The 12,492-nt window shown below is 36.5% G+C and overlaps 1 protein-coding gene across 1 annotated transcript; it reads left to right on the top strand.

The window, feature by feature from the left end:
• The first annotated feature begins 9,826 nt into the window (after positions 1–9,826).
• Positions 9,827–10,627, top strand: LOC110920416. The gene has a single exon (XM_022164627.1). It carries the CDS (start codon positions 9,827–9,829, stop codon positions 10,625–10,627), a length of 801 nt encoding a protein of 266 aa, XP_022020319.1.
• Positions 10,628–12,492: the final 1,865 nt, after the last annotated feature.

Below are 12,492 nucleotides of genomic sequence, written 5' to 3'. Positions count from 1 at the left end.
AAACACGATTGAAACATAGAAAGCCTACCATTCCCACGGAATAATTCCAAATGACGTCGGGGACAAAAAAACTGCAACATCATATAAGAAAACAATAAATCCTAACCACACGGAAACAAAGGCTACCTATGTCGCAAACGGAAATAAACAAATATAGAAACACCAAACTGTTCAAACAAAGAATCGAGACGCCTACGACACATGGACAACACAACAGTTTAAGGTTGTATGCACAAACGGTGATAATCGTCAACAAAACATTTAAACAACAAAGCTAAGAGGTGTGCAAACTGATAATGTATAAATAAGTAAACAAATGGTGAAATATTAAAGTGCTCCAAGAAGCCAAACTGTAGAGAATCTACACGGCTATCACACATGCACAACACAAGAGTTTAATGTTGTATGCACAAATACCCATAACCCTCAACAAAACACTTAAACAACGAAGCTCAGAGGTGTAGGATGACGACAACATATAATACCAAGCCAAATCCTAAACAACATCACAATTATAGCTCTCAAAAGAATATTGTTTTGAACCACTTAGGGTAAGCAAGTTGTACATCCGCCAACAACAACAACAAAATAGGTCCAACATAGAGCATCCTAATAACCTTGGACACCCAAATAGCCATAATCAATATCAAAACAACCATAAAACAAAGCTCATAAGCAACAGACGTTTAAGTTACCAAGACAAGTCCAAAGCAACATCATACCTAATGGTCTCCAATGAGCCATAAGTCATCTTCATCGACCAAACAAAACAAACATTACACAAACTAACAACAGCTACGAAATCACAAAAGATCTTCGATGCACATCATCATTACAACTTCACAGACCCTTAAAACGTATAACCAAACAAAAGAGGGTTTTAAGCAATAGTTGGTTGTAGTTTAAGTTAGCAAGCCAAGTCCAAAGCAAGATGATGGATTGTTTTGAAACACTTAGGCTAAGAAAGTTCACGCAAATAACATTGTCACACCCAAATGGCCATAATCAATATCATAAAACCATAAAACAAAGCTTATAGATAGTTGCAACCTACGTTAGCAAGGCAAATCCAAAGCAACATAATAGCTAATAGTCTCTGATGAGCTATAAGTCATCTTCATCGACCCAACAAGCAAACATCACAAAGACTAATAACAGTTATAAAACCACAAAAGATCTCTGATGAACATTATCGTTACACCTTCACAGACCTTTAATGTCACACCCCGATATTTCCACGTATTACCGGTGGGCCCGGTGGGGAGTATCGTGACGTAGTTGATAACATCATAGACAAATAATCGCAGTTCAACGCACAGCGTAAGTCTAAAGTAATAATATTACAAACCGATTCGAAAGTAACATAAAATATTACAATGGATTGTAAAAGGATCCACAGGCGGATCTAAAACAAAAGAAATATTGTTCAACAGATTTAAGCATCAAAAGCTTGCAAGACTCTTTATTTGATATTAGGAGTAGCCAGCCCATTTCGCCTATTACCTGCACTTAACCTTTTTGAAAAATACGTCAGTTTACACTGGTAAATACAATTAACTGACTCTTTTTTAAAAGTGTCTATAAAATTGATTTATATGCACAAGGCACCAAAATTCTTTTATAACTTGGGATAATTATTTAAAAATAATCTTGTAAAAGATTTATATGTTTGTTATACGTTCAGTAGCCCGGGTTAGAAGTACCGGGTTAAAGATTAATAGACACACCACGTAATATAAACCCACGGCGAGTTAGTCTCAACAAGCGGGTACATCTTTTTACATACGCACTGGCAGGTGTATGCCTACACCCCGTGCTTAAGTCGTGGCCATTTCAATGAATGAGCCGAGGATATCCAAGACATGGTCATTAACCCCCCAAAGGTTTAAAACAAACAAAACAGATTAAACGGGTTATCTCAATGATTTAACCATTATTCGATTAAAGATTCAATACTCGACCAAGCGGTATTATTAAATACCGTACCCCAAGCCCGTATAAGGGAAAATAAGTTAAAAGTATTTACCTGAGTTTAAATAAAATTTTAATCCCAGCCGTATAACAATCAGCAAGTGCAAATAGCTTTTATTAGGCTCCTAAATCTAGAACGAAGGTTTTAATAACCTATTAGATTCCTAACGGGTCTTACTTAAGTTTAAACTTAGACCGGTTAGCTTTAAAGAAAGGCTTACAGTTCAAAACGTAAGATTAAGCGAAGACCAGATTAGAATGTGATTTAGACCCGACAAGTATGAAGACTTGTATAATATGGGTAAACTAAACACATTCCGGATTTTTGAAGTAAAAAATGATAAGGTTTGACCCGTTTCGGTTAATTTATGCAAACTAGTTACATAAACCGTACCGAACGCGAATATGCATAACGGGTAACCAAATAAGTCATGTACAGGTTCCACAAGTTAATATACTTAAAATGTGTTATGATATCAGTAGGATACCTTCCATTATGCCCAAAACGAATTTAAAATCAAATTAAGCCCCGAAAGGGTATTTTGGTCATTTTAAAGCTTATAAAAGAGGTTAAATAATAATATGAGGTTATGTCTAAAATAATTAATAAAAATATTTATTTTAATAAGTTATATCAGTAGGATATCATATATATGTGAAATTTATCTTTTATGACCAAACTATGCACCGGAGGGGCATTTTGGTCATTTCACATATGCTTTAAGGGTCAAATTTGGAAATATGAGTTTAAAACTTTTACTTACTGTTAAAGTATAAAAATTTATTCATAACATCAGTAGGTAACAAGTCTTAGATGCTAAATATGGTTTTAAACCATACTATGCGCCTAAATCGCATAAAAGTCGATATTTGACGATATTCGGGTTAAATTAAGAAATCTGAGATTTTGATCAGCCTTTACTGTTTAAAATAATTTATTTGATGTATAAAATCAGTAGAAAAAGGTTTGTATGTAAAGGATGTGTAAAACTCATTTTATTAGCAAAAAGGGCATAACCGTCAATTACCGAATCAATGCAAGAACCCTATGTTATGATCAGTTTAAAATTTAACAAAAATTTCCAAAAATACCTAAATATTATATCTTAATAGTAGGTGGCAAGTTTGGTGTCAAAATTTGGGTTTAAATGGGTTTTATGCCAAAAATGTCGTTTAATTAATAAAAAAGCTTGCATTTTACGATATCGCGCATAACTTCTATTTTAGACCACAAACTGATGTCAAACTTTTAGGACATACTCAAATATCAGTAATAAAGGTTTTTGTCCTCTCACATTTTCAAAAATCTCGTTTAAATATCAAAAGGGCATAATGGTTAACTTTTAAACATTTAACGGAAACATACAATGAACTAGGATTTCTATGGAACCAAGTTGTATAACCTCAGAGGGTTATACTAACCTATAACATGGTCCTAAAGGAACCCTAAGGCATATCTAAACTAAGCTAAATCGGGTCAGAACTGAAAGTCAAAGCAAAAGTCTACTTTTGCGACTTTCGGTTCCGAACCGAGCCTAAACTCAGAATTGTCGGGTTGAACCTGATTAGACATGTTCTTATATTATTTACCAAGTTATATTAATGTTAAAACATGTTCCATAACCTCTGCATTGTTACTTATGAATTTATTTGCCAAAATAGATTCTGTTGACTTTTTATAAATAAGTTTGACCCGACAATTGACCAAGTAAAAGTGATAATCAGTAGGTGCCTTTTTAAGGGTTTATTACCTACATAATTACCAACTCATAGCCACTTTCAATTCGAATAATGGCTGGACCATTAGTGATTAATCACTAAGTCAAAGCTTAATTACGATTGCTTTGACTTTTGGCCATTAAACTCATAAAACTTGAACTTAAGGAGCTAAGAACACTTACTAGGGTACTTAGCACGAAATATGAACTGAGGAAAGCTTCCTAGAGCTCCAAGGGACTCCAGAGAATGAGTTGTGAGGTGATTTTGAAAATGTGTAAATGAACAATGAGAAACAAGGGCCTTATATAGGATTTTTCACTTCATAAGATCATTCCACATGCCCCTACATTGATCCCAGATGTTACTAGGTGTCCCTAGTGCATGAAAAACCATTGGCACAGTCCCTGATATTGAAGAAATGCATGCAAAGGCGGTGTAACAGGCTGAACCTGCAGTTGTGCAGATTTTTCTACATCTGGCACTCTTTCGCGGGCCGCGTAAGACTCTTAAGGAGTCTACGCGGGCCGCGACGCTCCTCTGTCACCGGAAAACAACTTTTAATAATTGTAGTTTTGGTCCCTGGTCCATATTAAGTTTATTTAACTTTCGATTATTGCATTTTGGACCCCCATAGTTAACTATTAAGGACCTTGGGTCATAAACTAACTCCGTTAAGCTCCCGTTTAGATGTACGATCACCCGAAAAGTCTTGTTTTCTTCGAAACTCCACAAAATTAATATCCGATATTTTTTAGAGCAAAATATATAATTATTACAATGATTTTGGGTTCGTTAAAAGGTCACTCAGAGGTAACATTTAACATGTTGACACTTTTAGCCCCTATGTTTCGTAAAATCCTTATTTTAAGCACAAACGACTTCCAATGTTCGATAAATTATTCATTAAAGAATACGAACGTCGTATGAGGTCAATCAGAGGCACAAGATTGGTATGTTGACACTTTGGATCCTTTTACTAACATATTTACATTGTTTGACAATTTTAGTCCCTCCAGATCAATCTAATACACGTTTAAAGTCTACGACACGTGTCTTTATTATATTGGATCGTGATTTTACGAGGTGTTACATTTAAAAATTCAAAAGGCCTCATCCAAACATCTGATAAGAAATGTAAGCCAGAATCCTAAATGCACAACAACATCAGATGTTCGATATGAGACTCGATTAACATAAAAAAAACAAATGCACCAACAAATCCTTCATAAAAACATAAAAAACCCAACAAAAAATCCAAGAAACAAACGACGCGTAAACCTCGTCTTTAACGACTGCCGAACACACACACACAAAAGGCATGCACCTACAAATCCTTCAAAGAAACACAGAACCCCAACATAAAAGTGGAAACATAAACGCCAAAACGTAATTAATCGTCTGTGATGACGGCATAAGCCCTAAAAATTGGAAACCAAAACAGCTGGACCAAGAATCTACTTGGAAACAACGAAGGGGTAGACAATCGGAGTAACTCCAGTCATCGTAGACGGAGGACGTAAATACAACCAATGCAATTTTTCCGATGGTTTAAAAAGAGAAAGTGAAAGCTTTAAAGTGAAGTCAAACACCACAAAAACCCAGCCTTAAATACCCACAAAAGAAAACAACATGCAAAGCCAAGAGTACAAACATAATGTGCACAATAAAGTGATGATGCGTGAGATACAATCAGGAACACAAGTATGTTGGAAATTGATAATAGATAAATAAATAAACTAATATAAATTTATTTTATGAAACATATTGTGTGTCACTTTATCAAATTTTGATCAATTTAAGAGTTATGCCATTGTTTCATTTAAAAAAGGACACAAGTAGATGCATTTTAAACAAGTTTGAAAACTTCATATGTTAATATTTGTTTCACGACTTTTCCCTGTATTGTTAACAAGCTTAGATATTTTTTTACACAAAAAGTTAGGTTAAAAAACTTTTTAATGATCCCCCACCCTACTCAGTTGGTCAGTTGGGCTGGCGTTCTCCTTGGAGACGCCGATTCGACTCCCGGCTGTAGCAAAAGGTGTGGGACGTCCCAATGATGGATCGTTTCCTACCGAGGCATGGTTCGATCTGGAGGGCAACCCGATTTTAACCAGCTGTTACCCCAGCGAGGTTCTCGTGTGAGGGCAGCATGGTTTCCGAGCGAAGGTCAGTTTGCGCGGCGCCGGGGCCCGATAGAACATCGCGTCCGGAGGCGGGGCTGATGGGGGATTATCTTTGACAAGAACCCGGTGACCATTAGGTCCTGTACATAGAAAGTTACCCTTAAAAAAAATTAATGGAAAATATGATACTATAATTTACTTTTGTAGTATCTAAGTTCATTTACGTAAATGTAATTTAGTTAAGTCATAGTTTTCATTAGAAAGGTTTTGTTTATTATTTTTATTTTTTTTAATGAGAAATGTTAGTTACATTCTACTTTAAATTAAATAATTCTAAATTATTTATCTACATAATTAATATCCTGATATAATACCGATATATTAGTGATATATTGGTTATTGGTCCTCTGTTGAGATATCGATTCAAAATATTGACCGATATGTGACCAATATTTGATCCATATTTGATTGATATATTAACTATTTTCCCCATATCAGTACCTTTCTTTTTAGTTCTACCGTTCGTCTTTCTTCTTATTATTGCTATTAGTGTTTTAAGTCTTAATTGTTAGTTGCAACTGTTAAATGTTAGTGTTTTAAGTCTTAGTTATTCCTACATGCTACAATTATTAGTGTTTTGCACATTGTAAAAGGTTAATTTGTTAATAGTAGGAGAATATACTGAATTGTTAGTGTTAAATTGATATATATATATATATATATATATATATATATATATATATATATAAATTTAACATGATATTAAAATTACCGATATCACATCGCGATAACTGATATCTCAAATATTGGTCCTTGACCGCTATCTGAGATTTTACCGCATTAACTGCTTAGCTATTTATACAGGTTTAAACCTGAAATCTCTATTATAAAAAAACAAGTGTCTCCGCTAAATAAGTCAAACCCATGTGTTTAACTTAATTTTGCAGTTTAGCACTCTACTATATACTAATACATTATTGTAATAAAAATTGTGTTAAAATAGAACATTCATTTTCTTAAATAAGTTTCAGATAAGAACATGATATTGTTTTTAGACTATGGGGTATGGTGGGGCTTGGGTTGGGGCATTGGTTGACACGTGGAATGGGAGCCTCCCACCACTCAAACCCACGCCCATGGGGTATGGTGGGGCTTGGGTTGGGGGCTTGGGTTGGGGGGCATGAGTTTGGTTTGGCCATTGAGAGTCTGCCATGTCACTTACTAGCCCGCCACACGCCCGGCTTCAAACTCATGCAAATGGGGGCCACGCCCAAAACTCACGCCCAACCCAAGCTCCCGGGATGGTGCCTTAGGCGTTTTACCCCAACCCACTCCCAAACCCCCGCCCCATACCCCACGGCCTTACATAAAACGATAGGTTAAAATAACCAGTTAACAATAAGAAAATAGGAATTCAGCTTTTCGATTTGCAAAAAGAAATTAGAAAAAAAAAACTCTAATTTTCCATTATAATTAAGCAACCTCTTACGTTTGAACATGTGTAAAGTTTTTTTTTTTTTTTTTTTCACCAAACCTTTCAATACTTTTTATCATGTTAGGTTTAAGGATATCCAGGGGCACTCTTGGGGAGAGGGTGCGGTGACCCCTAACCCTGATCGGGAACACCGCAGTGATTACCGCGAGGACCCGATTCAGGGAGGGGATTCGGCATGAATTCACCGCGTTGAATGGCACGAGTTTTAAGGAACGGTCGAATTTTAAACGGTCAAATTTAAAAAAAAAAAATCACTTTTTTAACAAATATAAATAACCACACCCACCACTAATTTTTTATACTCTCAAACCACACCCACTTCACTCATTTTTTATACTCTCAAACCACACCCACTTCACTAATTTTTTATACTTTCAAACCACACCCACTTCAAACCGAGCAATGGAGAACCAACCCCGCGAAGCCAAGAAAAAAACTAAGGGACGGGGCTCGCAACCGTCTCGTGGTGGTTCGAGCGGTGCAAGTGCACAACCACAACCCCCTTTCGGATATACTTCACAACCCCCTTTTTTTTCCAACAACCTTCACACCCCTCGGTGGAAGTAACCAGACCGTGCATCAAGTACGGTCTAAATGGGGCCCAATGATGACGAAAATAAACTTTTTCAACGGCCTATACCAACAAGCGGTAAAAATTATATTTTTTAACATTGTATATTTCTTAATTTTCTTTACTAAGTTCATATTTTTTTAACACTTATTATTTTATAATATGTAGGATCGCACACGAGGAAGCGGGTGTAAGGATCTCGACGTGATGAAAGTCGCTTTAAAGGAATTTAAAGAGAGATTTCCGAACGGTTTTCAACATGTCGAGGCGTGGGAGGTCGTTCGAAAACACGACAAATGGGCCCAAGTCCCATTGTTGGGTGAGGAAGGGAAGGTTCGGCACAAAAAAGAAAGCCCGTTGACGTGGACCCTTCCATACCCGATATGAACGAAGACCCCTCGCCACAAAGGACACAACGGCGAGACAAGCGTCAAGCGACATCGTCCGAGGGAAGCTCGGCCGAGTTGGCGGCACAATTCAAAGAGTACACCGCCATGAAAGAAGCGAAGCACGCGATGGAATTGGAGGCGATTGAATTGAGGAAGAAAAGAGAGTCGGAGGCTCGCGAGCTCATATCGGAACAACGCGAGACGATGAAAAACTACAATTACGATCGAGATATGAAAACATTCCTCAAGCCGCACGACGATGCTCCGCCAAATATGTTGTCGTTCATCCTCGCCCGAAAGCGCGACATCGCTAACAAGTACGGGTGGCCGTGCGATTTCTAAAATTTTTATTTTCTAGTTTTAATGTAATTTTTATTTTCTAGTTTGAATGTAATTTAATTTTCTAGTTTGAATTTAATTTTTATTAATATTTTTTTATAAACATGCATAATTACAACAATAAAAAAACAAAAAAATAAAAATAAAAAACCAAGTCCCCTAAGAGGGGAGTGCCGCCATCAATTTAGGGTGTTAGGGGAGTTTAAGAGGGGAGTTGACGTGGCACACGAGGATTGGTTATGCGTAAGAGAGGGGACTCCCCTCTTAGGGGAGTGCCCCTCTCACCCTAACATCACGTCAAGTTTCGTTTTTTACGCGAAGAATAGTTAGGCTATGTTGATTGGTGATCTAGTATTAGAGTATTAGGTTGGTCACCAATAAGACAAAAATTTTGGTAATTAAAAAAATTAAAAAGAAACTCATACCAATCAAAGTTGACAACCAAGTTGGTGGGCAACCTTTTGCAACCCAAATTAATACTCCTAATAATATAATTAATCACATAATTGATAATATTTAAACTTAAAAAAATAACTAAATACACGGTATTTCTTAATTTTGTTTTGTGAACATCCTGATATAATTTTTTTTAAAACCTAGTTCATTCAAAAACATATATTTTTAGGTTGGGATAGATTGTGAATGTGGGTTAAAAATTGAGGATGGTTGGTGGAAGAAAGAGATATTATTTTTTTTTAATAAAATGTTAGGTTGAGTTGGTCACCAATGGACATAGTCTTAGAACCCTCAAAAAGCCCACATGGTAGATTTCATCCTCTTTAAAACCCCAAATTCCACCATTCCCTCCTTCCATCTTTTCCGCCATAACTCTATAAATTCCATGTTAATGTTTTGAGCTGAAGCACGATAATAGGTGGAGTCATATAAGTTGGTCATACCAAAGAAATACGGAGGCTTAGGTATCGGTGATCTAAGAAGCGCGAACCTTGCTTTTTTGTCAAAGTGGTGGTATAAGTATAAGGTAGATCCAAATACTTTATGGGCTAAAGTGGTTAGGGCTATTCATGAGAAAAAAAGACAAGTAAACTGTATTCCTTTCAATAGCATATTCTCTGGTACATGGAAAGATATATATTTGGTTGGGAAAGAGCTTGAAGTTCTTGGTATCTCATTAAAAGAAAATATTATAGCGAATGTCGGATTCGGTAACAAAGTGGGCTTTTGGGCAGATGTTTGGACTGAAGGGGGCGCACTGATGAATCGTTTCCCTGCTATCTTCAATATCGCATCAAACAAAAAAGCGTTTGTGGCAGAAAATTTTGTTAAATATCGGAATGAATTACAATGGAATATTCGTTGCTCTCGACCTCCAAATTGTGAATCTGAATGGGCCCAGTGGTCTGGTCTAATGAAAGTTTTATATGAAGTCAAGTTTAGAGATGATGAGGATGTATGGACTTGGAAATCAGATGAAAATAATAATTTCTCAGTTGCTGAGATCAGGGATCAAATTATCAGGCAATCAGCGGAGATTGAAGATGAGTGGCGATATTGGAATCGTTGGGTCCCGCCGAAGGTGAACTTGTTTTCATGGAGAATAGCTATGGGTAGGATTCCTGTTAAAACCGAACTGATCAAGAGAGGCGTACAACTTCAAAATCAAGTGTGTTGCAGGTGTGATGCCTACGACGAGTCGGTGGGACATTTGGTACTTAGCTGTACGATGTCGAAATCAATATGGTGGAACATCCTAGCTTGGGTAAAACTTCCTGTTAGCACGCAGTTCGGGTCAAGCAAAGAGCTTCTGAAGCAGGTTGATAGTTGGAAAGGATCTAAAGTTTGGAAGAAAGTGATAAACTTGATTCTCCAAACAACAATTTGGCACATCTGGAAAGCAAGGAACGAACATGAGTTCAAAGGAATTCGAGTCTCGGGTAGTAAAGTGGTGGAGGAAATCAAGGCGGATTCATTCATTTGGCTAAAGAGTCGTTCGAAGTTCGAGAATATAAACTGGGTCAGATGGATGGATTTTAATGTAAGAGACATAATACACTAGTCTAGTTTGGGGGGTTTCAATGTATGTCGTATTTCTTCTTTCTTGTTTGTTTTGGGTTTTTACAGCATATGCTGGCCCTGTTCTATAATCATAGAATATATTGATTGTTAAAAAAAAAATATAGATAATGGGTTGGTGGAGTAATCAATCAGAGTTAAAGAAAGTCAATAATGAAAGTTTTGCCTCTTCGAGGCAAGTAATCAATTTATACCCAAACAGGCATAGCGTTGTGTAGCGATTATGACTTTAGCTCAATAAATTAAAAACAATATATACATAAAAAGGGGTTTTGAAGAGGATGAATTCCATGTTGATGTATTACTTTAGCTCAATAAATTAAAAACAATATATACATAAAAAGGGATTTTGAAGAGGATGAATTCCATGTTGATGTTTTCACCTGAATTATTTCTTTGATGGAGATTGTAGAACGGGTCCCATATCACCGGGCTGATCCCACCGACTATTATGTTTGCAAGTCAAGGTCCCATCAGTGCAACAACTACTGAGACATGATGCAGAAGGTCCTTCAACTAAACTAATTGACTATTTAACGGGGTTGTCTGTAACTTCAGAAGGTCTTTTTTGTTGCAATGGAGAGCTTTTGACGTTTAAAATTTGTTGAAAGTCCATCCGGGCTAGGTTTCTTTCGACCCGATTGACTCTTTGGGTAGACCTTGGAATATACCGATCATGGAAATTCCGTGCATTTTGATAGACCTGCCATTTTGCCATTATAATAGATTAAAAGGTGAGTAAAATGGGTCAATACGGGCTTGTTTGATCTTTAACAACATAGTATCATGTAACAACATAGCCTTTGCAATTGTATTAGTAAACATAGTGTTGGGATTGAACCCTACCAGAGGAACAGATAATGAAAGCCAAAACCGGATCACGACAGTGGATTCAAAATAAGCAGCTGTTTACATTAAGCTTTCCCCTTGACAATGGTTATCTAACAGCTGATAGATTTCAAGTACTGCTCAATAGAACAACTGATGAACCAAACACTGATGAAACTCTAAAGACTGCTGAAGACAAACACTGACGCTCTATCTACTAATGCCTCCTAAGTACTGCTGAAGACACAAGCACTGCCCATTCAAGGACTGATCACCTTTGAAGAAAGCACTGATGCTCAACATCAGTCCTCAGGCTACATCAGTGGAAAATGAGGCAGTAGTTTCCCTATGTTTTGTATTTTACTAATAATCAGTTGTTAAACATCAGTAGTTTGTATAGAACAGTGTTTACAGGTTGTTAGGTTGTTAGATGTCACTTTCATGGTGACGTCAGTTAAGATGCCTCAGTGGTTTGGTTTGCCTATAAATGGAGCAGTACCTTGTACTGTTACATTTGATTTTGACTGAGCAAGTTCTTCTTCTCATGTCTAATCCTTTCATCTTGTGCAACCAACCTTGGAGCATCAGGCTGAGGGGGAGTTTAGTATTGTAAGCATGCTTGTAATCATTTGCTTTGTAATTCAATCATTCAACTTAATGTGAAGCATTTGTTTATCAAACTATTCTCTTCCTTGATTGTGTTTACAAGGTTTGTATTCATTTCAGCTGCACTTTACATTATTTCATATTCTCTTAATGTACAAATTATACAAACAAACACAATCATGAGAGCCTCCGATCCTAACAATTGGTATCAGAGCCCGGACAATCAAATTCGATCTAACAATCAATTTGACGTAAAAGTTCAGCTCAAAATTCATTGATACTAAGGTTGATTGTATTTAGTTGAAAAACAGAGCAACGAGAAATCATGCTCAAAGTGACTATTCTAAAGCTCTGTAAAACAACCAAGATGTCATAAGATTCACAAATTTTCAAACAATAAGTGATGTCATGCAC

This window comes from Helianthus annuus, chromosome 16 (assembly GCF_002127325.2).
Source record: "Helianthus annuus cultivar XRQ/B chromosome 16, HanXRQr2.0-SUNRISE, whole genome shotgun sequence".
NCBI lineage: Eukaryota > Viridiplantae > Streptophyta > Magnoliopsida > Asterales > Asteraceae > Helianthus > Helianthus annuus.
The sequence above is the reverse complement of the archived record's forward strand: the minus strand, read 5'-3'. Positions and strand labels throughout refer to the sequence as shown.

What these genes read in the sequence shown, in the direction of transcription:
- LOC110920416 (XM_022164627.1), top strand. Translation starts at nt 9,827, where the DNA reads ATGAATCGTTTCCCTGCTATCTTCAATATCGCATCAAACAAAAAAGCG.